Genomic DNA, 26,725 nt, shown 5'->3' on the forward strand with positions numbered 1-26,725 from the left:
GTCTTCCAAATCTCACTGCTGCAGATGTCCGTTCCCATAAATGCATGTTATTCCACTTCTTTGTATTTATTGCCATCCAATATACTTATATTTTTTAATAAAATGGGGGAACAGGAGAATTGCATGGGGAGATCCATTGCTCCCCTTCGTTTCATGTCTTTCTGAATCACTCATCTCAAATACAGCGAGGTGTAACCATTCAGATACTAAAAATGTTTTCTTGCAACAGGCACTGCAAGCCAGGGTTAATAACATTGAAGACATAAACATAGATGAGTGCAAATCTGTCTTTATTGCTTAAAAAACAGAGTTACTGTGTAATATGAGTTCACCACAGGGACAATGAATCAGATTTTCCGGACGGGATGACAATTTCTTTATAGTCATCATTTCAAAACTGGATTTTCAGGTCCTCATTTTCAGGCCAGTTTGCAGCAACGGGCAACAGTCCAGTCTATGACTGGGCACAGGCAGTGGCAAACGTTTTCATTCTGGACATTCCAAGATCCACAAGCAAAACCACAAGAACAACCAGTAGCGGTCATCCCTGCATGGTTGTGTGAGATAAAGACATCAGAGTCCTAGGACCATAAGACATGGAGAATCCCTAACTGTTCTCACTAGGAAGCTCATGCATATATCTAGATTTTGTGGTACATAAAACTATATCAATTTTGAGAGTTATCCTCAAGAAAAAATAATTTAATAGACTTGGAATTTCACTGTCTTTCATTTGATGGCAAATTTGCCTGTGTGCTGGTTCCTCTTCTACCACTACAAGGGAAGGGAATGGGAAAGAAAAGAGGGCCACATTCATGACCACACAATTGAAGTTCAGGTAGACCATCATCTGTGGGTATGAAGGAAGAAGTGACTGAAATAACTGGGTTCATAGAGTCCTTTAGTGGCATCCTAAAGCTAACTGAAAACCAGGAGGGGCTGTCTAGGCACCTGGAACTATGACTCAGCACCATAGCAATACAAATCTGAGTAAAGAGAAGGTGATGTTAGGGAATCAATAGGTGGACACAGGGACAGATTATTTACAAATTCTTCTTGAGGAGTTACTCACCAGTAGGACAGGAGGCTAGGGTGCCCATAGCCTTGACACTAGTGCAGGAGAGAGTTTTAGTCACAGGAGAGGGACAGTCATCTGAGTAAAATGAAAAAAAGTGATATTGCCCATGAGTTTTTTCACAATTCCATTTTAAATCTTGTCCTATATTGGGCATGTCATTGTTTCCAAAAGTAGTACAGTTACTAACTTTTATGATTACATTTCTCATTTGTGAAGAGAAAGTCATAAAAAATAAAATATACTTACCTCATAAATTGCCTGTAAAAATTAAATGAACTAACTAAAAGCTTAATATTACACCTGTTTCATAATGTGTTCATAAATTAGGACTCAGCCTCCTTTTCTTCATTGTCATCAAGAACACTGAGTTTTTGTTTGTGATTTCCAAAGGGTAGAGTACTGAATACAGTCCTTTTCAGGAAGATAGGGATGAAGTGGTCAGAACAGAGGCTGAGATCTTAGAGTGGGATATAGGGGATTTTAGATTTTATGGACAGTCAGCACAAGCAAGTATTAGGTTATAGTTTTTCCTACTCATCTCATACTTTGATAGCTGAGGAGATCCTTGAGCTTCTTGGCAAAAGAGTCTATGGTCTCCTCGGTATTCACTGGGACCATCAAGTGAAGAAAGGAGATGATGATGAGAAGAGAGCAAATCGTTGTCTTCATCCTGTTGACAGTCAGTATCCTAGGGCTGTGAGAAAAAGGCAAAGAACATGAGAGCACTAATCTCTGGCATGACTGTGAGGGAAAGAAATATTCTGGAGAGAGTAGAGCAGAAGCAGCAGAGGTACCCAGCCTGTAACTATGTTGGCCATTTAGAGAAGCAGAGAGGGTTCCCCAGATCTGACTGACTCACCAGAAGCTCAGAAGTAGTTCCAGGCCCTGACCAGCTGAGATGCTTTAGCACACTGTGGATTGCTGACTGGCCACCCTTAATATATACAAGCACATCCCAGTGACTTGAAAGCTTTCAGTATGATTGACAGCCTGGTGTCTTGCAAAGCAATTTTATGTAAGTTAAGACACTTGGCTAAAGTAGAAGATGTGAAGTTTGTGATACTGAGCAAGGAAACCCTCTTCACTTGTTTGGAAAAGCTGAAACTTCCAAGATCCACCCACAACACAGTTATGGGAGAAGAAATCAACTGTTGACTCTCATCTTAAGAATTGCCAAGTGGTAAATCTTGTCTATAGGAGGTTTCTGGAAAACCCAGGAGAGAGCTCCATAGATGCAGCATCAAAGAATTTCAACAGGTTCTGGTATGAGCTTTTCAGTGATGGAGCTGCATTCAAGTTGTACCAACTGCTGAAATACACACACACACACACACACACACACACACACACACACACACACACTTACATACACATATGCGCAGGAGAAAGAGAGTGGGGGAGGGAGGGAATAAGGAAGAGAGAGAGAGAAGGAGGATGCTTTGTATCATAAAAAGACATCTCACAAAATACACTTGGCATCAGAGTAGGAACAAGAGAGAACCAAAACTGTCAGGAAAGAGTGGCTTCATGTCTCTACAGTGAGTGCTGAGATATTTTCCCACATAGTGCAAGCATAATCTTGCTTAATCAGCAGTAGGAAGGGACTTTGCTATGGGTAATAAAACATGCAAGTAAGGTAAGGTGTTTGTAAGAAAAATCCAAGTGTGGCTGTTTTCCTCTAAGTATTATAGAGTAAAATACCTGCTCAATAGATGGAGTCTGCTGTGTGAATTCAGAGGTGCTATGTGATAGGCTAAAGGTTTAGAATAAATTTATGGTCCTTGAGAAAAATAATAAGCAGAGAGCATTAACAAGCTGTAGTGATTGCCAAACCACTGCTATGTGTAATAAAAAAGTACATCTATTGTCAGGATTGCTAGTCAGTGGGAATCTTCTTGTGTAAGGGAGAAATTACACAAGGAAAGTAATATATGACTATTATGTTCTGCATTAGCCTCTGGTTTACGGGTAAATTAGATAAATGAGAATAACATGGTGAAATGGGCTTGCCCAGTTCTTACAGCTGGCAGGGTGCAAGAGAAAGAGTGTACAAGTTTGTTTTGTGCTAACAATCCATTAATGTTATTCAAATACTTAAAATCAATTGGAAAAGTGGTAAAAGGGAGAAAAGAAAAAAGTAGACTGTGGTTCCATCCCATTGGGGTCCAGCCTGTCCAGACATTACCGGTGTTTTAGTCCCTTTCTCTGTCCACTGGGCAGGCGAGTTAAGCGTGGGATTTTTTCAGGCCTGACTTTAGGTGCCCTGTGGGGAAACAGCTGAGGCCTGGGGACTGTGCACAGCAGTTCCCATCCCAGTGGGATCCAACCCACCCATAGACTGCCAGCATCATAGTCCTTTCTTCTACCCACGGGACTAGGTAAGCATGGGCCTGTTTCAAGCCTGCCTTCCATTGCCCTGCTTGGAGCCAGCTAAGGCCTGGGTACTGCACACTGAGGATGCCAGCCTGACAAGGTCCAGCCCATCCTGAAACTACCAAGGATCCAGTACTACCACTGCCTCCATCCATGGGAAGAGGAGAGCCTCCAGAGAATTGGACCTTCTCGTACCCACCGGGAGTGAACCTTGGTCCTTTACCCATCAGGAGAGGAAGAGACTCCTTCTGCACCCACTAGAAGAAGGGATGGAAAGGAGAAAATTTAAAAACACATCCAGCAACAGAAAAACTAATATGACACCTACAGAGTATAGAGAATCTACTCCAACAAGACCTAAACATCACAACGCAGATGAGGCAGAAGTGAATGACCTTAAAAATAACTTCATGAAAATGATAGATCCTCAAAGAGGATATGAGAAAATCCCTTAAAGAAATGGAAGATAAAAACCAAAAAATTCAAGAAATGGAGGAAAAGACAATGCAAATATTGCAAGAAACAATTTAAGGTGTGCAAGGGTTCAAAGCTGAAATAGAGAAGGTTAAAAAAAACCGCAATCTGAGGGAATGTTGGAAATAGAAAAGCGGGGCAAATGGTCATCTACTACAGATACATGTGCAAGCATAACTAACTGGATATAAGAGATGGAAGAGAGAATCTCAGGTGTTGAAGATACACTAGGAGAAATAGATTCATCAAACAAAGAAAATCTTAAGTCCAACAAATCCCTAACACAAAATATCCAGGAAATATGGGACACTATGAAAAGACCAAATATAAGAATAACAGGTATAGAAGAAGGTGAAGAAACTCACCTCAAAGGGGCAGAAAATATATTCAACAAAATCAGAGAAGAAAACTATCCCATAACAGGAACATACTTAAACATAATAAAAGCTATATACAGTAAACCAACAGGCAACATCAAACTAAATGGACAGAAACTCAACGCAATTCCTCTAAAATCAGGAACAAGACAAGGCTGTCCGCTCTCTCCATACCTTTTCAACATTGTACTTGAAGTTCTAGCCAGAGCCATATGACAACAAAAGGGCATCAAGGGGATACAAATTGGGAAGGAAGAGGTCAAACTTTCACTGTTTGCAGATAGTTTACATGAATGACCCAAAGAACTCTACCAGGGAACTCTTACAGCTGATTAACACCTTCAGCAAAGTGGCAGGCTACAATATCAAGAAAATCGATTCCTGTATTCCCCTCCTTACATCAGGAGTCCAGCCTTCTGCTTTCATGCTTCTACTGACATCATGGCATTCCAAACTCCCACCAGAATGGGCATTAACTTACGCTTGCAATATCCTAAGGACATCTCTGTGTTTCCCAGATCAGTCTGGTGTCAACATCAGAGCATTAGGGTTTGTAAAGGCTTTGGACCTTGTCTAATTTGATGCCAGCACTTCAATGATTACTAACCCAAGACTGAGGTGAACATTGTGCTTATGTAAGGTGTCAGATGAGCATCTTGTAGATTGGGAGCTGTTACTAGAACCAAGGTCTTTCCATTCCACTGCATTCTCCTTTATATAAACCTGTCTAACTACTCTGGGGCTAAATGAAATACAGGAAGTGGATTCAAACACGTTTGTTATCCATTTCTGTTAGTACACTTTCCATTTCATTTGGACATTGACCATAAAAAAGGAAGTCACATAAACTATAAAATATTTTCATGCAATACCACAAATATAAAAATAAAACAGCAAATCTCGTCTCAGTTTTAGATTCAGGACCGCTTGAGAACATGAAGGCTACTTATGTTCAGCTTCAAAGCTTTTGTTGTCCTAAACAAAGTTGTTTCTAAAACAAGTGTATGGTGATATATGTTGACTCCCTTATCTCCTGCTAGGTAATTGATATTTAGTATAAAACTAAGCAGGAACCTGCAGGAGTTAAGAAAATGAATTCTGAGAAATGCTCACGTTTTCATAGACCATCTTTAAGCACACTCATCATGGGTGGCACACACACTGACATATTCCTCTGCAGTCAGACTCCATAATTATTATTCTGTCTTTTCCATGCCAACCCCTAGAAAGGAGCTAGACACAAAGTTTTATGGCAGTGCTGTAAAACAGAATGACCACTGTCTACTCTCACTGGTTCTACTCTCAAGACTCCACTTTTCTTTGCTGTACTTCCTCTCCGGTGTTTAGAATTTTAGTATAAAATAAAGGACAGCTAGAACATCTGTGTCTTGTGATCCCAGCATTGACATCAAGTTTTGTGCAAGGCTTCATAATGCTTCAATTCCCTATTCCTGGCAACTACAGTTTTTGGTCACTTTCTCAGTTCCTATTCACTCCACTGTGTCATCAATAATTGATAGCTTATATTTAAGCATACCTAAAAAGGACCCAGATGGTTTGGGGGGATGTCACTGTTTGTTGGCATGGAGCCTGACTTCTTTGTGAAGAATGGTCTGGAAGTCTAGTACTAGGGTTTGAGAACAGAACAACATGTTTTTAAAATACAGAAAAACTGGAGAATGACTAAAACCATGCAATTTTTATTCATTTTTTAAATTTTAGGTCAAGATCCAAGCTTGCCACTTGACTAGGAGTTCAATATAATAAATTGGTAACTGTTACAGGGTGTTGTGAGTCAGGGTGATAAGAATGTAATAGAACTGGATGTGGAGGGTGCAGTGGAAGAGCAATGAAAGAGGCATCTTAATAAGGAGAGATTCTCTGGGGTTAGGGAGAAAGCTAGTGCTAGAGTGTTTCCCAAGAACCTGAAAGGATGATTCAGGCTAAGACTCCTAGTAGTAGTGGAGAGGGTTTCAAACTGCCCTCTTCTGTAATCAGTTTGGTGAATACCCCAGCTGTCATCATAGATCCTTCACTCAGTAATTGAGAGAATGAGATGCAGAGATTCACAATGGAGAACCAGGCCTTGCTCTGGGAACCCAGTCGAAGTCAGGGAAGAGGGATTATATGATCAAGGGAGGTCAAGGTCATGATGGAGAAATCTACAGAGATAGTTGAACCAAGTTTGTGGAAACTCATGAACTCTACACCAACAGTGGTAGAGACTCCAAGTGACTGATGTATGATCTCCACATGGGGAGACAGCTACAAAGCTTGGATTATCAGTGGGAACTCTGTCAGTAGTACCACGACACAAATGTGGTACATGAGCTAGCTTGTTGGAGTCTATTCTCTATGGTGGGATGCCATGCTCAGCCTTTATGAATGGGAGAGGCACCTGGTTGGCCCTGCTCCAACCTATTGTGCCAGAATTTGTTGACTCTTCATGAGAGCCCTTACCTGTGAGGAGAAGTGGACTTGGGTTGACTGGGAGAAGTAAATTTGGAGTGGGCTGAGGGGTTGAGGGGACAAGAGGAGGGGTGGGAGCTAGAACTATGGCTGGAATGTAAAGTGAAATTTAAAAGAATAAATTATAAAAAAAGACATTGGGAATAAAGCAGACCATAAGTCAAAATAAGTGTAAAAGAAATGCTGGAAATCAAGTAAGAAAGTCTAATTTCAATGCAAATGTGGTCTGAGAGCTTGGGGTACACAGGGCTTAAATAAGTTAATATTTAAATAAGTTAAATACATTATCACTTAAGCATTAAGATATCTCCATTCAAAAGGAGAGCTATAGCTCCTCCTAAAATATCTCTAGATTGTGTCAATTGTCAAAATACCCAACCAGGACAATTGACCCATGTTAACTTGAGATACAAACATATTATTATTCACTTCTAACTGTTCCTTTATCCCTAAGGTCTCATATTAATATTAATATCATGATATAAAACATAAATAATTTTTAGTCATCTCATGTGTCCTTATCTCATGCAAGGGAAGCTATTCTATCTTGAGCTCCTCCCCAAGAACTTAACTTACCCTGGAAGAAGAAAATGCTCCTTCCACCATTTGGATTCTGGCCCTTAATTCCCCATCTCCTCTCTCTCTCTCTCTCTCTCTCTCTCTCTCTCTCTCTCTCTCTCTCTCTCTCTCTCTCTCTCTCTCTCTCTCTCCCTCTCCCTCTCCCTCTCCCTCTCCCTCTCCCTCTCCCTCTCCCTCTCCCTCTCCCTCTCCCTCCCTCCCTCCCTCCCTCCCTCCCTCCCCCCTCTCTCTCTATGTACCTGTACGTATGTTGGCCAATTGGAAGTGAATTCTTGAAATTGTCCTCAAGTTCTGTCTACCTTGTTCTCTCCCTTTGCCTGAAATTTGCCCATTCAGTTACTTAAGCTAGATCTGTCCATCTATGCCTCATTAACACCTGAATTACTAGTATACACTAGCATGTCTGGCTATTTTATGTTAGTTTGAAATATAAATATAAAAAGTGGATTCTTCATAGTTTTTTAGCTTTGAGAAACCTACCGCCATAACTAAGACGGAAAGAGAAGATTTTTTAATTTAGAAACAATCATTTTACATATCAATCCCCCATTACCTCTCCATCCCATCCTCCCATGCCCCCTACCAAACCCTCAACCCATCCTTCACCTGATCCCCAGAAAGAAAAGATTTTATGGTAGTTTTATTCAGTGTATTTTAATTCCACTTAAATTATCAATAATCACACCACTTTATTACTTAAAATTATTTTGGTATTCTAAATGTTGACATATTCTCCTGTTAAGGCTCAGAATTAGAAGCACCAAAACCTACAGAACACATAATACCCAATCCCTTGCTTACCTTCTCAATATTGTCAACAATATTTTAAATTTTTTTTCCTTTGGAATTCAGTAAATTTTTTAAATTAATTTTTATTTAAATTAAAAACAATCTTATTTTAAATACCAATTCAAGTTCCCTCTCCCTCCCATCCTCATATTCCTTCCACAGGAATTCTGTAAATTTTTAATGTACCAGTAAGATATAGTATTATAATTGTCAGTAGCAGGTGAGAACTGTGGTGCTCTTTTGACATATGTGAGTCATGTGATTGGGAAAGAAGTCACCTTCACCGTCATTGGCACTGGATTTGGAAGGAGTAGACATACATGTTGAAAAGTTAGAACATAGTTATTTTAAATTTCCCTTCTGCCCATACTTTGCAGTCTTCCAAATCTCACTGCTGTAGTTATTGGTTTTCACAAAAGCATGCTATTCCACTCCTCTGTATTTCCTGCTATCCAATATTATTATTTTTTATTTTAAATGGGGGAGTAAGAGAATTGAAAGGGGGAGATCCATATCTTCCTTTCTTTTCATATCTTTCTTGATCACCCATCTCAGATACAGTGTAATTTTTGAGGTACTGAGAATGTTTTCTGACAGTAGACACCACAAACTAGGAATAAAAACATTAAAGACATAGATGAGTGCAAATCAGTTTTTATTTCTCAAGAAGCAGGGTTACTGTATAATATGAATTCATCACGGGACAATGAATCAGATTTCCTGGGTGAGAACAAAGTTTTGTTATAATCGTCATTTCAAAACTAGATTCTCAGCCTCCTCATTCTCAGGACAGTAGACAGCAGCGGGCAGCAGTCCAGTCTGTGATTGGACACAGGCAGTGGCAAATGTTTTCATTCTGGATATTCCAAGAGCCACAAGCAAAACCACAAGAGCAACCAGTAGCAATCATACCTGCATGGTTGTGTGAGATAAAGACATCAGAGACCTCAGACACTAAGGGATTGGAGAATCCCTAACTCTCCTCACTAGGAACTCGTGCATGTATCTACATTTTGTGGGACATAAAACTAAATCAACTTTGAGAGTTATCATCAAGGAAAAAATCATTAAAATGAAAAGACTTGGAGTTTCACTGCCTCTCAATTGATGGCAAATTCACTTCTATACTGACTTTTCTTCTATCACTACCAGGCCATGGGAAAGAAAGGTGGGTCATATCCATGACCACACAATTTAAGTCCATGTTGACTGTCATATGTGGGCGTGAAGTAAGAAGTGAAAAGAGGGACAAAGCCATAGTGTTTCAGTAGTGTCTTTAATGTAACTGAAAATCAGGAAGGGATGTCTAGGCACCTGGGACTATGATACAGGTCCATGACAATACATAACTGAGTTAGGAGAATGTGGCATTATGAGATTGACTGGTATGGACACAGGGACAGATTATTCACAAATTCTCCTCGAGGAGTTATTCACCAGTAGGACAGGAGGCTAGTCTGCCCATAGCCTTGACACTAGTGCAGGAGGGAGCCTTAGGCACAGTGGAGGGACGGTAGCCTGAGTAAGAGGGAAAAAGGAATAATGCCAATGTTCTTTCTCACAATTCCGTTCTATGTCCTTTTCTATCTTGGGCGTGTCAGTGTTTCCATAAGTAGTACACTCACTAACTTTTATGATTTAGTTTCCTCATTTGTAAAGAGGAAGTAGTAAAAAATAAAGTATACTTACCTCATAAACTGGCTGTGAAAATTCAATGAACTAACTAAAAGCTTAATATTAAAACCTGTTTCATAATGTGTTCATAAATCACAGGACCTATCCTGCTTTTCTTCATCCTCATCAAGAATACCGAGTTATTGTCTGTGAGTTCCAAAGGGTAGAGTACTGAAGAAAGCACTGGTCAGGAAGTTTGGGATGGAGTGGACTGAATGGACTTTGAGATCTTAGAGTGGGATATGAACAGTCAGCATGAGCAAGGATTAGGCTATGGTTTCTGCTACTCATCTCATACCTTGTTGGTTGAGAAGATCCCTGAGCCTCTCCAGGAGATAGACTAAGTTGTCCTGAGTATTCACTGGGACCATCAGTTGAAGAAGGGAGCCGATGATGAGAAGAGAGCAAATTGTTGTCTTCATCCTGTTGAAAGTCAGTATCCCAGGGCTGTGATAAAAAGACATAGATGATGAGAGCACTAAGCTCTGGCATGGCTGTGAGGGAAAGAAATATTTTGGAGAGAATAGGGCAGAAGCAGCAGAAGTACCCAGCCTGTAACTGTGTTGGCCATTTAGAGAAGCAGGGAGGGTTCCCCAGATCTGACTGACTCACCAGAAGCTCAGAAGTAGTTCCAGGCCCTGACCAGCTGAGATGCTTTAACACACTGTGGATTGCTGACTGGCCACCCTTAATATATACAAGCACATCCCAGTGACTTGAAAGCTTTCAGTATGATTGACAGCCTGGTGTCTTGCAAAGCAATTTTATGTGAGTTAAGACACTTGGATAAAGTAGAAGATAGGAGGTTTGTGATACTGAGCAAGTAAACTCTCTTCACTTTTCTGAAAAAGCTGAAACTTCCAAGATCCACCCACAACACAGTTATGGGAGAAGAAATGAACTGTTGACTCTGACCAGTTGAACTGCCAAGTGGAGACTCTTGGCCCCCTGGAGGTTCCTGGAAAACCCAGGAAAGAGCTTCATAGATGCAGCATCAAAGAATGGCAACACATTCTGGTATGAGCTTTTCAGTGATGGAGCTGCATTCAAGTTGTATCAACAGCTAAAACACACACACACAGACAGACACACAGACACACGAGAGAGAGAGAGAGAGAGAGAGAGCACATATGTTCTGTATCTTAAGAGTCTCACATAACACAATAGGGACAAGAGAGAATCAAAGCTGTCAGGAAAAAGTGACTTCGTGTCTCTGCAATGGATGCTGAGACCTTTTCCCATACCTCTTACTTCATCAGAAGTATGAAGGGACTTTACTTTGGGTGATAAAACATACAAGCAAGGCTGAGTTTTCTTCCCAGAGGGCAAGTATGGGTAAGGTGTTTGTAGGAAAAATCCAAGTGGAGCTTGATAAGTGGGGTCTGCTATTCTACGAGATAACTTAAAAGATTTAGACCAAATTTCATGGTTCTTGAGATAACAAGTAAGAGAAGAGTATTGACAAGCTGTAGTGAGGTTGCCAAACCACTGATATGTGTAATAAAAGGTGCATCTACTGTCAAGCTTGCTAGTCGGTGACAATTTGCTAATCAGTGTAAGGAAGAAATTACAAAGGGAAAGTAATATATGGCTATTAGGTACTACCTTCTTGTTTGTGGGTAAATTTGATAAAAGACAGAATGACATGGAGAAATGGGTTGGCCAATTCTTGCAACTTGCAGGATGAAAGAGAAAGAGTACAAGTTAGTTTTGTGCTAAACATCCCTTCCTGGTATTCAAACACTTGAAATCCTTAGGAAAAGTCAGGTAGTAAGGAAAATAAAATTCCATGAAAATAATAAAGAAACAAATAAACAAAGATTACAGAAGAGATGGTCAATGCCTAACTCACCAGATAAAATAGTAGTACATACACTGGGGAGTTAAACAATACTAAACTCAAAAAAACTGCATTTGTCAGGACCATAAGACTGTTACAGGGCCATAGTGGCTTTTTATATGTCCTTTTGTTGGATGGTATGTATAAGAGACTGGAAAAGCTCTAGCAGAACTACATGATTCTAGATCAGTAAATAAACTGATTGTATAAGCGTGCTAAATCATTCAGGAGATGTGGAAATAACAAAACAAATGATGAATCCTGTTCAGTTTATTAAAAAACAAATGGTGCAAATTCCTGAGAGGGCAACTGGTGAAGGGCCAAATACTGAGCTTGTGGATTTTTCAAGGCTTTAAAGCCCAATCAAGGGGTAAAATGAGTGAAAACAGGAGGGGTACAAGTAGTTCCCACTGCATCCCAAGGTTGCCTGCAATTGAAGGCTGTTGATGTCACCTGGAGTCCTCTTTCCAAATTATAGGTTTGTGGGTTTGCTATTGAAACTTTATGGACCTGTAAGACACATATGATACCTGAAAAAGTTATTCTTTTAATCCATCAGTATCCTGTGCCTGTAAATGTAGAAGGCCACAGGTATACTGGAGCACCTGGGATATTGGAAGATTTCCATTTAACCCCAGTAGCCCACTTGGAGTACAGAGAGGTGAGATATGGGATTAGTCTGAAAAGATCCAAGAAGCTTTTAAATAAATTAAGAATCTCATAAGGTGTGATAAAAAGCTATGTATCCTAGTACCCCAGTGGAAATGACAGTGTATGGGACACAAGCATGAGCTAGTTTGTCCCTTGAGAAGGTGGCGGATACATTATATAAAGCCTATGTCTTTCAGCAAGGAAATCAAATATACCCTCACCTATGTGGTCACTGCTACAGCCATAATATCCATATTTCAATTCAAGTGAATAGTAGGTGAATCCACAATCAAAGTTCTTATACAGCTCAGTTACATGTATAGACACCCACAAAAAATTGGTTGGAGTATCCATTTCATAAACAGTGGTATACAGAAATTGACAGAGACTATCAAGAAAAACAGTACTTACATCTGCCTTACAACCCTGTTGGGCATGGGTTATTTTGAAATATATATGGGTTATCAAAACAATAGCTAAATAACTTGACTAAAGAAGGTGTCATGTATTGGGTCAAAAGGACACTTCCATATGTTATTAAATAATAATCTAGAAATGGGAAATGTGCCTGTAATTCGTTGGTCAGAGAGGCCTCTGAGTCTCCATCCTCACAAACAGTGTTGCCCGCTGTTGTTTGTAAGAACAAACAAGACAGTCAGATGTTGTTGGTCCTAAGGGATCCTTCCAGGGAGGTGGGAAGAAGGCACAAAGTGAATGACAGGGACCTAGGGAGTCAGGTGAAAGGAATAAAATGCAGACTTGTTTATTTAGCAATGCATACAAGATTATATACTCTTCCAGCACCCATGTTTTCTGATCTGTTGACATTGTGTAGTTGCCCCTAACTGACTAGGCACCCTAAAGACCTCTGACAGCTCCTGTTGCTAGGGCCTCAGGCAGAATCTTGTGATTGCCCCTCATTGGCTATGCAGGATCAGGACCATTGACAGTGACTATCAGACTCCAGGTTGGCTCTCTAGGCCTGGCAGGCCTTAACTTCCTACATATCTACCCTTTTTCATTTATTATATGGGCACTCAGCAGGAGCCAGAGATTTTTGCTCAGGCCTTGTTGACCCCACCTCAGGAGAGCTCAGCAACTATACTGTGCCTGTCTTAGTTTGGCCTGCCAATAAAACTCTTACCTGTCATTGACTACCAGCCCTTGGAGAACATTCGTGCCTGGAGAGCTGCCAGGGTGGGGGGACTAGGCAGTAGCTTTTTGAATTTCAGATAACCAGGCATACATAACCTCCTGTGGAGGACTGTGAGAGAGATGCCTAAGAGTCATTAACAGCTGGAGTAGCCTCAATCACTCTCCCCTTCTGTAGAATATGCTGCAGAAGATATTCAAAGAGGATTAACAATACCACTCCACCAATTAATGCATATGTGAACATGGCTCAAATAATCTTTTTATATTATGCCAAACTTTTCAAAAAACAGAAAAGTCAAATACCATAACCTCTGCCCTTGTCTGATTTAATTGAAATAAATCATTGTGTTTGTGGGGGGCAATGAGAGTAAGAAAGGGGAGTATATACATTACCCATCCTGTGTTATTCCTCTTTGGTGGAAGCAGGCTGATCCATGGCCGGGCTCACATCTCTTACTAGTTACATATTGGTGTCTTGGAAGTCTGAGGAGAAACACAAGCATATCCTACCCCACAGGTTAGCACGGGGGCTGGCAGCTTCCACTGGAGGGAGATAGGATCTCTTCATCTGACCAGGGGCAAAGCAGTCTCAATCCTGTGGTGCTAGGGGAATTTGAAAAAAGCAATCCTTAATGTCTGAAACTAAAATATAATAGACTGGAGGAATAGCACTAAAATGGAGGAGGCCTCGTTGCGTGGATCCTGTTTTTTTCCATTTGATCATTAACTGTACAAAGATCCTAAAGGAGCCATAAGCATACAAGTCTCTTGGGAATAACAAATATGGAATATTATGTTTACTCCTAGTCAGCTCAATGTATCCATCTTTACCTGTTCTATAACTAATTCCATTAAGATTGACAGCTTGGATTCAATTATAGGCCACTGTTCCACCCAGACATCTTGATTCAAGAGCCATGTCAATGGAATGGGGTAGGAAACTTGATGATGGTGAATTTCTCAGGGACAGTGGCCCTTAGAATTGGGGGTGGGACTTATGTGTAGGACAGCAAATTTTCCAAACCTGTTTTTAAATATAGAATGTAATAATATTCTACTGAATATATATGTCACATCTATTTATCATCTATCTATCTATAATATATTACCTATATTTCTGTCTATCATCTACTTATCTATCATCTATGTATGTACATATGTATCTATTTATCTTCTATCTACCATCTATTTATCTGTCAATAAATATTTATGTTGCTTGTACCTCTTGGTGATTAAGAATAATGCTGTCTTGTATATATATGTACAAGTAACTGTCCAAGCCCCTGCTTTTGTTTTCTAGGCTAAATTCCCAGCCTAGGATCTTTGGGTGATATTTATCGGCTTGATGGCATCATTATGAACCAGGCAGAATCGCTGTTGTGGGGCCCGATCTTCCTTCTGGAGATTTCAGAGATTGTTGTTGGAATAATTTTTGTTCACTGTGGAAAAATTAAACATTATTAATACCAAAACCAAAGGTTTAATTTTTAATAGATATTCATCCAAAGAAATGTATTAAAGAGTCAAAAATAAGTTTGGGAAGAAATAGAATTTGGGGGAGATAACTGAGTTTTGACAACAATAGTCCCTAGATTTTTTTTGTTTTCTTCTGTTCCACGTCAGGTGGGTTTTCTGATATGAGACAGAACTCTGAATTTAACAAAATGATTGGATTTCGAGAAGGAGAGAACCAAGCTCCAGCTCCAAAGCCAGCTTTGATTTTTAATTAAGTCAGGAGTACAACTTTTCTGAGAAGTAAAGAGATACAGATGTTTAGGTAGTGAGAACTAGTATGTGACAGGTACCAGGACTCAGTCCTCTGTTTTAAGACATCTTGTATGAGCAGCATAGTACTGGCAATGGGTTCAGTGAATCTTTGGTTTGAGAAAGGGGCAGTCCATGAACTGCCTGTACAGTGTACTGACTTTCAGAAAAAAAAATGTTACTGGGCTCAATCTGGCACTCCACTAGAACCTTGAGAAGAGACAATAGCTTACCTATTGAACAGAACCCGGGTTGGGGATAACATAGGTATATTTTAGGAGCCAGAGTGCTGGATAAGAAAACCATATCTGTTTTTATTGGAATCTGAAAAGGCCAGGGAAACATAAGGGATGGGAGTCGTGGAGAGGATTGCATGGGGCTGTATCTTTAATTGGAAGTGCGGGGAGCCCTGTGTTTTTGGCAAGTGGTTGTCAATTAGTTTGATATTATATCCAAAATGATAGTATCAGATAAGCCATTCAGTCCAGAGATGTCTAGGAGATTAGTCGATTCTGTCCAGTTAATCTCAAAAACTCACTTCAGGCCTGTGCTTGGGGCCTCCCACTGAGGCTTCCGTCCCTGTGGCAGGAGCCAATGCACACCTAGTCTCCTGTTCCATCCTCAGGACTAGGCCGGCTGCCTGTGCTTGGGTCCGCCACTGAGGCTTCCATCCCAGCAGTGGGAGTCAACACACCCTAGTCTCCTGCTCCACCGATGGGACTAGGTAAACCAGGGCCCATTTCTGGGTGTCTGCCTGTGCTTAGGGTCTGCCACTACAGCTTCCATCCCAGCAGCAGGAGCCAAGGCACCCCAGCATCCTAGTCTCCTGCTCCACCTACCGGACTAGGCAAACCAGGGCCCATCTCCAGGCCACCTGCTTGTGACTGGGGTCTACCCCTCGGGCTCCCATCCACCCCAGCAGGATCCAAAGCACCCCAGCATCCTAGTTCATTTCTCCAGCCACAAGACCAGGAAGTGGAAAGCTACCAGAGCATTGGACAGAAGGCAGCCCTGGTCCCACACCCACCAGGAGAGAAAGAGGCAATCTTCTGGAACCCTCTGCAAGAAGGGATGGGAAAGAGACAATATAAAAACACAAGGAGCAACAGAAAAACCAATATGACACCGCCAGAGTCCAGAGACCCTACACCAGAAAGATTTCAACACCACAACACAAATGAAGCAGAAGAGAATGACATTAAAAACAACTTCATGAAAATGATAGAGGCCCTCAAAGAGGATATGAGAAAATCCCTTAAAGAAATGGAAGAAAAAACAATCCAAAAAATGCAAGAAATGGAAGAAAAGACAAAGCAAAAGTTTCAAGAAACAATTCAAACAGTGCAAGGGCTGAAATCTGAAATAGAAACAATAAAAAAACACAGTCTAAAGGAATGCTGGAAATAAAAAAGCTGGGAAAATGGTCAGGTACTGCAGATGCAAGCATAACCAACAGAATACAAGAGATGGAAGACAGAATCTCAGGTGTTGAAGATACATTAGGATAATTGGATTCATCGACCAAAGAAAAATTTAAATCCAACAAATCCCTAACACAAAATATACAGGAAATATGGGACACCATGAAAAGACCAAACTTAAGAATAATAGGTATAGAAGAAGGTGAAGAAACCCACTTCAACAAAATAATAGAAGAACAGTTTCCCAACCTAAAGAAAGACATGCCAATGAGGGTGAAAGAAGCTTACAGAACACCAAATAGAGTGCACCAAAAAATCCCCCCAGAAACATAATAATCAAGACCCAAACATACAGAATAAAGAAAGAATATTAAGAGCAGCTAGGAAAAAGGCCAAGTAACATATAAAGGCAAACCATTCAGAAATACACCCGACTTCTCCATGGAAATGATGAAAGTCAGAAGGTCCTGGATAGATATTCTACCAACATTAAGAGACCACGGGCCCAACTCCCTACATCCCCTACATCCCTGGCTCCATCTCCCTGGGCATTTTCTGCACCTAGAGAGGACCTTCCCCTCCCGGAAGGACCACCCTGAGTCTGCCCACACCTCAGTCTTCAGTGTCTTCCTGTCCTTTCCTGGTGCATAAGAGAGGACCTGCACCTCCCTGAAGGATCACCCTGAGTCTGCCCACACCCGTGTCTTCCAGTCCTTTCCCGGTGCTTAAGGTGAGTGGGGTCCCTGCTCTGAGCTCCAACTCCCTACATCGCCTGGCTCCATCTCCCTGGGCATTTTCTGCGCCTAAAGAGTACCTGCCTCTCCCGGAAGGATCAACGTGAGTCTGCCCACACCTGTGTCTTCTGGTCCTTTCCCAGTGCTTAAGTCTTTAGTCACCACTGGTCTTTGCCTTGTGCTTGAGAGTGTCCCAGACCCACCTGCACCCATTGAAGTATTGGACCTGCTTGAATGCACTGGAAAGGATCCTTAGACCCACACCCACCAGGAAACGAAGAGACCCCATGAGCTCCCACTGAAAGAAAGGATGGGAAGAAGGCAATATAAAAACACAGCCAACAACAGAGGAACCAGTATGACACCACCAGAGTCTAATAACTCTACACCACCAGCAGGACCTGGACATATCAACACAGATGAAACAGAAAAAAATGACCTTCAAAACAACCTCCTGAAAGTGATAGAGGCCCACAAAGAGGATACGAGAAAAATCTCTTAAAGAAATGGAAGAAAATACAAACCAAAAAACGTAAGAAAATCAACAAATCTTTTAAAGAAAGCATGGAAAGCCAAGAAAAAACAATCAAACAGATGAAGGAAACAGTTCAAACAGTTCAAGACCTGAAAACCAAAATGGAGACAATAAGAAAAACACAAACTGAGGTAATGCTGGAAATCGAAAGGCTGAAAAAACAATCAGGGACTACAGATGCAAGCATAACTAACATAATACAAGAGATGGAAGACAGAATCTCATGCACTGACAATAAACTAGAGGAAATAGATTCATCGACAAAAGAAAGGCTTAAATCCAACAAAACTTAACACAATAAATCCAGGAAATATGGGACACCATGAAAAAACCAAATCTAAGAATAATAGGTATAGAAGAAGGTGAAGAAGCAAAGCTCAATGGTGCAGAAAACATATTCAACAAAACCAAAGAAGAAAATTTTCCCAACCTGAAGAAGGAGATGCCTATGAAACTACAAAAAGCTTACCGAACACCAAATAGACTGGACCAAAAAAAAGTCCCCTTGCCACATAATAATCAAAACACCAAACATACAGAATAAAGAATGAATATTAAAAGCAGCAAAGGAAAAAGGCCAAGTAACATATAAAGGCAAACCTATCAGAATTACACCTGACTTCTCCATGGAAATATGAAAGCCAGAAGGTCCTGGATAGATGTTCTACAAACACTAAGAGACCACAGATTCCAGCCCAGACTACTATTCCCAGCAAAACTCTCAATCACTATAGATGGAGAAAACAAGATATTCCATGACAAAACCAGATTTATACAATACGTAGCCACAAATCCAGCCCTATGGAAAGTTGTAGAAGGAAAACTCCAACCCAAGGAAGTTAACTACACTCAAAATAACAAGGGCAATAGATATTATTACTTTACCAGAAACTAGAAATAGGAGAAAAACTCACATATAAAACCATCACCAAAACAGATCCAAAGCAAACAAGAATCAACAACAATCAATGGTCATTAATATCCCTGAATATTAATGGTCGTAACTCATCTATAGAAAGACACAGGCTAACAGAATGGATACAAAGACAGAATCCATCCTTCTGCTGCATATAAGCAACACACCTCAATTTCAAAGACAGATGCTACCTCAAGGTTAATGGTTGGGAAAAGACTTTCCAATGACATGGATATAAGAAGAAAGCAGGTGTATCTATACTATTATCTAACAAAAGAGACTTCAAATAAAAATTATTCAAAAGAGATGAAGAAGGTCATTTCATATTCATCATAGGAAAAATCCATCAGGAAGAAGTCTCAATTCTGACTTCTTGTTATACAGGTCTTTCATCTGTTTGGTTAGAGTTACCCCAAGATATTTTGTGGTGTTTGTGCCTATTGTAAAGGGTTATATGTCTCTGATTTCTTTCTCTTCCCCTTTATTGTCTATATATAGTAGGACTACTGATTTTTTGGAGTTAATTTTGTATCCTGCCACATTGCTGAAGGTGTTTATCAGCTGTAGGAGTTTCCTGGTAGAATTCTTTGGGTCACTTACATAGACTATCATATCGTCTGCAATACCACAAACATAAAAATAAAACAGCAAAGCTGGTCTCATTTTTAGATGCAGGACTGCTTGAAAACACGAAGGCTACTCACTTTCAACTTCAAAGCTTTTATTGTCCTAAACAAAATTGTTTCTAAAACAGGTGTATGGTGATAGATGTTGACTCCCTTGTCTCCTGCTAGGTAATTGATATTTAGTATAAAACTAAGCAGGAACCTGCAGGAGTTAAGACAACAAATTCTGAGAAATGCTCATGTTTTCATAATACATCTCTAAGCATACTCATCATGGGTGGTACACATATTCCTCTGTAGTCAGACTCCATAATTATTATTCTGTCTTTTCCATGTCAAACCCTAGAAAGGAGCTAGACACCAAGTTTTATGGCAGTGTTGCAAAACAGAATGGCCACTATTTACTCTCACTTGGACCAATCTGGGTATTATGCCCAAACATTAGCATCTAGGAGCTGGCTCTACTTTCAAGACTTCCACTTTTCTTTGCTGTGCTTCCTCTCCGGTGTTTAGAATTTTAGTATAAAATAAAGGACAGCTAGAACATCTGTGTCTTGTGTAAGCTGTCTGATGTGAACTGAGACATCTGGGATGTGATCCCAGCATTCTCTGTTGACATCAAGTTTTGCTCAAGGCTCCATAATGTCTCAATTCCCTATTTCCAGCAATTTTTGGTCACGTTCTCAGTTCTCATTCACTTCACTGTTTCAGCAATAATTGATATCGTATATTTAAGTAAACCTAGAAATGACCCAGATCATTTGGGGGATGGCACTGTTTGTTGGCATGGACGTTGATTTCTTTGTGAAGTACAGCCTGGAATCCTACTAGGATTTGAGGACTAAGCAACAAGTTGTTCAAAATAGAGAAAAACTGGTAGATGACAAAAATGTTTGCTTTTGGAAAATTTTTTTTCAACTTTTAAATTTTATGTCAAGTTCTAAGTCTGCCACTTGCATCAAGAGGACAATACAAGAAATTTGTAACTGAGTAGACCCTGAGGCAAAATAAGTGTAAAAGAAATGTTGGGAAGCCGGGCGGTGGTGGCGCACGCCTTTAATCCCAGCACTCGGGAGGCAGAGGCAGGCGGATCTCTGTGAGTTCGAGGCTGGGCTGGACCGATAGCCCCCAAAACAACACAGAGAAACCTGTCTCGTAAAACCAAAAAAAAAAAAAAAAAAAAAAAAAAGAAATGTTGGGAAACAAGTAAGAAAGTCTAATGCAAATTTGGCCTCAGAACTTGGACTGCACAGGGTTTAAATAAGTTAAATTTTTAGTCATTTAAACAATAAGGTATCCTCATTCAAAGGGAGAGCCACAGCTCCACCTAAATATATCTCTAGCTTGTGTCGATTGACACAACCCAACCAGGACATTTTCCCCATGTTAACTTGATGTACAGACATCATTATTCACCTCTAACTGCTATTTTATTATTTATCAATAAGGTCTCATATTAATATTAATATAATGATATAAAAATAAATAACTTTAAAGCATCTCATGTGTCCTTAGCTCACGCACGGGAAGCTGTTCTGTCTTGAGCTCCTCCCCAATAACTTAACTTACCCTGGAGGAAAATGCTCCTTCCACAGTTGCATTCTGGACCTTAAATCCAACATTTCTCTCTCTCTCTCTCTCTCTCTCTCTCTCTCTCTCTCTCTCTCTCTCTCTCTCTCTCTCTCTCTCTCTCTCTCTCTCCTTTCCTCTCTCTCTCTCCTTTCCTCTCTCCCTCTCTCTTTCTCCCTCCTTACCTTCCTACCTCTCTTCCTCCACCATGTCTGTGTGTGTGTGTGTGTGTGTGTGTGTGTGTGTGTGTGTGTCTGTGTCTGTGTCTGTGTCTGTGTGTGTGTGGGAGGCTGACTGGAAGGCAATTTTTGGAATTGTCCTCAGGTTCTGTCCACTTTGACTTTGTTCTCTCGCTTTGCCTGAAGCTTGCCTGAAGCTTGAGACAGTTCAGTTATTCTGACTAGGCAATAAGTCCAAGGAATATGTCCATCTATGTTTCATTAATTCTTGGATTACTAGTATGCAGTGACATTTCTGGCTATTTTATATGAGTTTTAGATATGACAAGTGGGTTCTTCCTGGTTTTAAGCATTGAGAAACCTACTGCCATAATTAGGATGATGGAAAAAGAAGATTTTTATTGTAGTTGTAGTTGATTTTTTTTTTTGGTTTTTTCGAGACAGGGTTTCTCTGTGGCTTTGGAGGCTGTCCTGGAACTAGCTCTTGTAGACCAGGCTGGCCTCTTACTCACAGAGATCCGCCTGCCTCTGCCTCCCAAGTGCTGGGATTAAAGGCGTGCGCCACCAACGCCCGGCTAGTTGATTTATTTTTATTTTTTATTTTTTTTATTCTTTTGGTTTTACAAGACAGGGTTTCTCTGTATTGTTTTGGAGGCTGTCGGTCCAGCCCGGCCTGGAACTCACAGAGATCCGCTTGCCTCTGCCTCCCGAGAACTGGGATTAAAGGCATGTGCCACCACCGCCCGGCTAGTTGATTTATTTTAATTCTTTTTAATTCTTTTTAAATTATCAATAATCACACCACTATTTAGTACTTAAAATTACTTCTCAGTCTAAAGTTGTCACATGAATTATATCCTCCTGTGAAGGCTCAAAATTAGAAGCTCCCAACCTTCCAGAGCACTTAATACATATTCACTTTCTTACTTTCTTAATATTGTGATTGATAATTTAAGTTATTTTTTGCTTTGGAATTTTGTAAATTTCTAATGCCCCAGTAAGATGCAGGATTGTATTTCGCAGTGACAAGTGAGGACTGTGGTGTTATTTTGACATATGTGACACGGTGATTGGGAAAGAAGTCACCTTAAAGCCATCACAGGAACTTGAATTGGAAGGAGTACATATACGTGCTGAAAAGTTAGAACGTAGTTATTTTAAATTTCCCCCATCTGCCCACACTGTGCAGTCTTCCAAATTTCACTGCTGCAGGTGTCAGTTCCCATAAAAGCACTTGCTATTCCACTCCTTTATATTTCATGCCATCCAATGTACTTACACTTTTTATTAAATGGGGGAATGGGAGAATTGAATGGGAAGATTCATTGTTTCCTTAATTTTCATGTATTTCTTGATCACCCATCTCAGATACAGTGAGATGTAACCATTGAGATACTAAAAGTGTTTTCTTGCAACAGGCACTACAAGCCAGGGTTAATAACATTGAAGATATAAACATAGATGAGTTCAAATCTGTCTTTATTGCTTAAAAAGCAGGATTACTGTGTAATATAAATTCATCACAAGGACAATGAGTCAGATTTCCTGGGTGGGATCGTAGTTTTGTTAGAATAATCATTTCAAAACTGGATTCTCAGCTTCCTCATTTTCTCAGTTGGCAGCAGCGGGCAACAGTCCAGTCTATGATTGGACACAGGCAGTGGCAAATATTTTCGTTCTGGACATTCCAAGATCCACAAGCAAAGCCACAAGAACAACCAGTAGCAATCATACCTGCATGGTTGTGTGAGATAAAGACATCAGAGACCTCAGACCCTAAGAATCCCTAACTAGGAAGCTCATGCATATATCTTGGGTATGTGGGGGTATAAAACTAAATAAATTTTGAGAGTTATCTTCAAGAAACAAAATCATTTAAATGAAAAGACTTGGAATTCCACTGTCATTCAATTGATGGCAAATTGCTTTTGTGCTGGCACCTCTTCCACAAACACAAGGGAGTATGACTGAAAAGAAAAGAGGGCCATATCTATGACCACACAATTGAAGTCCAAGTAGAATGTCATATGTGGACATGAAGGAAGAAGTGACAAGAAGAGACACAGAGTTTTCAGTAGCATCCTTAAGGTAACTGAAAATCATGAAGGGATATCTATGTGCCTGGGTCTATGGCTCTGCACCATGGCAGTAACGGTCTGGTGTATTGGAAGATATAGGCATTAGAGCACTGGATGGGGTGTGTGTGTGGCGGGGAATCACAGGGCTCCTCACTCACAAATTCCCCATATGAGTTACTCACCAGGTGGGCAGGAAGCCAATGTACCCGAAGCTTTGACAGTAGTACAGGAGAGACTCTTAGTCACAGTGGAGGGAGGATGCTCTGCAGGTAAGAGAATAAGGGTTATTTCCATAATCTCTTGTTCTCACAGCTCCCTTCCTTAGCCATCCTCTATCTTGGAGATGCCACTATATTCATGAGTAGGCTAATGACTTAAATTTTAAGAATTATTATCTTCATATGTGAAGTCAAAATAATAGTTGTGCTTACCATATACAATGACAGTAAAAATTAAAATGAACTAACTTAAAGCTTTATATTACACCTTTTCAAAATGTGTTCATAAGTTACAGGTGCCACCCACCCTCTTAGGCCTATTGACTATCAAACAAAATGGAGCATTTAACCACGAATTCAAAAGAGGATAAGATAATAAAGGAAGTCCTGGACAGGGAATTGATTAAATAAAGCTTGGATCTTCGAATGGAATAGAGATGTAATTATAATTTAGGAATAGGAGGCATGAACACTGATTAAGCTCAGTGTTCCCCTACCCCATCGGTTACCTAGACGATTGAGAGCTTCCTTGAGCTTCTTCATGACAGAGTCTAAGGTCTCTTCCGTATTCACTGGGACTATCAGTTGAAGAAGGGACATGATGATGAGAAGGGAGCAGGTTTTAGTCTTCATCTTATGAATGTCAGTGACTTGGGGTTGGAAGAAAAAGCCAAAGAAGATGAGATCACTGAGCTCTGGAGTAGCTAGCTGTGAGGGATAAGAGGAGAGAGTTATACTCTATAGACAGTAGGGAGGGAAGAACAAAGCGACCATGCTGCAACTATTCTAGCTGTTTGCTGAAGCAAAGAGAGTTTCCGCAGAGCAGATTCACTCACAAAAATCAGAAAGGTTTCCAAGGTCTGACCAAGCAAGGATGCTTTTAAACCCTGGGGAGTTATCAACCTGGCTACCCATAAAGTAGAAAATACACAAACCTCCACCTCTGCTGTGTAAATACTTGCCATACTTCCAAAGAAATTTGGCAGCTGAAATGTAGTTTTTAGCAGTTTCCTCTGAATTGAAAAGTTCCCTCAAGAACATGTGGAGAGGTTCTTGAGTCTCAAATGGTAAACACTTCACATGTCCAGGAAATCCGAAACTTGAGTATTCCCAAAGTGTTTCCAAAATGCCCCTACCTAATGTTACAGGAGCAGCTAACCAATTGATGGGGAAGGAGACTGTGGCCAGCTGAACTGTCTAGAGGAGAGCCTCTTACCTGTTTAGCTGCTTGCAAGTTGTACAAAGAGCTGCAGGACCCACGTTGGATACCAGATGTGGTGATGCCCCTGCAGGCAGGGAAAAATCGATTCACAAAGAGATAAGAATGAAACTTGGCTCAACTCAATTTTATTGTACCTGGTGCTGGATCAGGATTTCTAATGATCTGGCCCAGATCATTTTACTTTAGCCATATTTAAGCACAGCACAATTTTGAAAAAAAGTATTCAGATAACAATTAACTCAGTTTCAAGTGTACTACAATTTAAGACATATTTACATTGATATTTCTTACAAGTGCATCTGGCTTCTTTTACAAGAATGGGTACTGTTGACAAAGAGATAAAGCCCAAGGTTTAGGTTTAGGGAGTTTGACTGAGGTAAACATAAAGTCTGTGGGTGTCAGGACTGACCTGGTCCTAAGATAACATAGAGATCACTTAGACTGTTGTAAAGCACAAGTGACCTCACTCATAAAAGTAAGTTTTATGGTATAACAGCAATGCTTCAGTTTTAGGAAGAAAGATCTTGAATAAGTAAAACAAATTCTTAGAGATAAGGCAGAACCTGTCTCATCATATAGCAGAGGATCACCAGGTTGTAAAATAACATCATGCCTATCATTCCAGGAAAAGCAGCTATACACCTTATTCCATTGAAGAGGTGAGTTGTGTGTTTAACTTTCCTGGTTTCTCCGGTGCTTACCTGTGTACACAAGTCCCTTTGCTCTTTAAAATCACCCAAGGTTGGATGGGCTTTTCAGTAGGTCAGTTGCTTTTGACTCATCCCTTCTCCCCTAAGCATCCTTTCACCAAGACACCTGTAAAGAACTCCAGTAACTTTCTGATTCACCGAACTGTTCTTAGGTAGATTTGTTTTGTTGATCCATTATCAGTTCTCTCTCAGGATGAATAGTTATGTATGTCTTCTCTTCTGAGAAAAAAAATTACACACAATTCACTTGATATATGATCAGGGAATATGGTCATGAACCAAGGATGAGTTGGGATGCTGACACATGCACCTGAAGCTGATCTCTAAAAGGGTATGCATCCATGGCAGAAATCTTGATATAGCACCCTTTCCTCAACCTAAGAGATATGCATGGTACCCAAGAGAAGAGGAATGAGGCAAGATCCTCTGAACAGATGGGGAACATGGCGAGGGGTGGGGGGAGGGGGAGCTGGGAAGAAGAGAGGGGGAAAAGAGGAAGAGAGAGTAGGTCATGGGGGAACAGGAAGGTTGAGTGGGGGGGTAGAATAGTGGGGAGAGGGAATCATAGGATCGAATACAGATCAGGCACCAGTGTGACCTCTAGTGATCTAAAGGGATGACACCAATTGGCAAGCTAAGCAATAGTGGAGACACCTCGAATGCCCATTCCTGATAATGAGCTTAATATCTATAACCATCCTGGAGCCTTTAATCCAGTGACTGACAGAAGCAGAGGCAAACACCCACACTTAAACACTGAACTGAACCCAAGGAGCCCAGTGACACAGAGAGAGGAGCGATGAGCAAATTGGCAAAGAATGGGCTGGCAAAACCAGAGAGACAGCTGATCTGAACAGGGGAGAGCTCTTGGACCCCAGACCGACAGCTGGGAGGCCAGCATGGGACTGATCCAGACCCCCCGAATGTGAGAGTCAGTGAGGAGGCCTGGGCAACCTATGGGGCCCTGAGCAGTAGATCAGTGTTTATCCCTGGAATACAAACAGACATCATGTGTCCATAGCTCAAAGAGGGATGCTCTCTTAGCCTGGACTCTTAGAGGAGTTCCTGGACCCTACCCTGAGTGAAATGATAGACTCTAGATATCCCCTATGTGGAAGGAATTGGCAATAGGGTGGGAGGCTGGGGGATATGGGGGGGTGGGGAGGAGGGGAGGGAGAGGGAACTGGGATTTACATGTAAAACAAGCTATTTAAAATTAAAATAATAATAAAAACCAAAAAATAACAACCTTTCCTCATATGATAATGGGGTTATATACATTTTTGCTATACCA

The 26,725-nt window shown here is 40.7% G+C and overlaps 3 protein-coding genes across 3 annotated transcripts; all 3 read right to left on the reverse strand.

Moving 5' to 3' along the window:
• Positions 1-273: 273 nt before the first annotated feature.
• Positions 274-2,048, reverse strand: LOC110341780 (resistin-like gamma). The gene is made up of 4 exons (XM_040750738.1): positions 1,938-2,048; positions 1,624-1,772; positions 1,073-1,153; positions 274-547 (listed from the first exon to the last, which is right to left on the reverse strand). Exons 2-4 carry the CDS (start codon positions 1,745-1,747, stop codon positions 420-422), a joined length of 333 nt encoding a protein of 110 aa, XP_040606672.1. The 5' UTR covers positions 1,748-1,772; positions 1,938-2,048; the 3' UTR covers positions 274-419.
• A 6,729-nt stretch (positions 2,049-8,777) lies between these two features.
• On the reverse strand, positions 8,778-11,679 carry LOC101835167 (resistin-like alpha). The gene is made up of 4 exons (XM_040750372.1): positions 10,426-11,679; positions 10,112-10,260; positions 9,577-9,696; positions 8,778-9,051 (listed from the first exon to the last, which is right to left on the reverse strand). The coding sequence occupies exons 2-4, from the start codon at positions 10,233-10,235 to the stop codon at positions 8,924-8,926; spliced, it is 372 nt and encodes a 123-aa protein (XP_040606306.1). The 5' UTR covers positions 10,236-10,260; positions 10,426-11,679; the 3' UTR covers positions 8,778-8,923.
• A 10,986-nt stretch (positions 11,680-22,665) lies between these two features.
• LOC101834902 (resistin-like alpha) lies at positions 22,666-24,356 on the reverse strand. Its single transcript, XM_040750739.1, has 3 exons — positions 24,009-24,356; positions 23,464-23,544; positions 22,666-22,937 (listed from the first exon to the last, which is right to left on the reverse strand). The coding sequence occupies exons 1-3, from the start codon at positions 24,130-24,132 to the stop codon at positions 22,807-22,809; spliced, it is 336 nt and encodes a 111-aa protein (XP_040606673.1). The 5' UTR covers positions 24,133-24,356; the 3' UTR covers positions 22,666-22,806.
• Between the last annotated feature and the right edge of the window lie 2,369 nt (positions 24,357-26,725).

Source organism: Mesocricetus auratus, unplaced genomic scaffold (assembly GCF_017639785.1).
Source record: "Mesocricetus auratus isolate SY011 unplaced genomic scaffold, BCM_Maur_2.0 Super-Scaffold_100008, whole genome shotgun sequence".
Taxonomy (NCBI): domain Eukaryota; kingdom Metazoa; phylum Chordata; class Mammalia; order Rodentia; family Cricetidae; genus Mesocricetus; species Mesocricetus auratus.

Coding starts and splice junctions, on each gene's coding strand:
- LOC110341780 (XM_040750738.1), bottom strand. CDS start 1,747: ATGAAGACAACGATTTGCTCTCTTCTCATCATCATCTCCTTTCTTCAC. Junction 1,154..1,623: donor GGATCTCCTCAGCTATCAAA/GTATGAGATGAG, acceptor CATTTTACTCAG/ATGACTGTCCCTCTCCTGTG. Junction 548..1,072: donor CCTAGCCTCCTGTCCTACTG/GTGAGTAACTCC, acceptor ACAACCATGCAG/GGATGACCGCTACTGGTTGT.
- LOC101835167 (XM_040750372.1), bottom strand. CDS start 10,235: ATGAAGACAACAATTTGCTCTCTTCTCATCATCGGCTCCCTTCTTCAA. Junction 9,697..10,111: donor GGATCTTCTCAACCAACAAG/GTATGAGATGAG, acceptor CGGAATTGTGAG/AAAGAACATTGGCATTATTC. Junction 9,052..9,576: donor ACTAGCCTCCTGTCCTACTG/GTGAATAACTCC, acceptor ACAACCATGCAG/GTATGATTGCTACTGGTTGC.
- LOC101834902 (XM_040750739.1), bottom strand. CDS start 24,132: ATGAAGACTAAAACCTGCTCCCTTCTCATCATCATGTCCCTTCTTCAA. Junction 23,545..24,008: donor GGAAGCTCTCAATCGTCTAG/GTAACCGATGGG, acceptor TCTTACCTGCAG/AGCATCCTCCCTCCACTGTG. Junction 22,938..23,463: donor ATTGGCTTCCTGCCCACCTG/GTGAGTAACTCA, acceptor ACAACCATGCAG/GTATGATTGCTACTGGTTGT.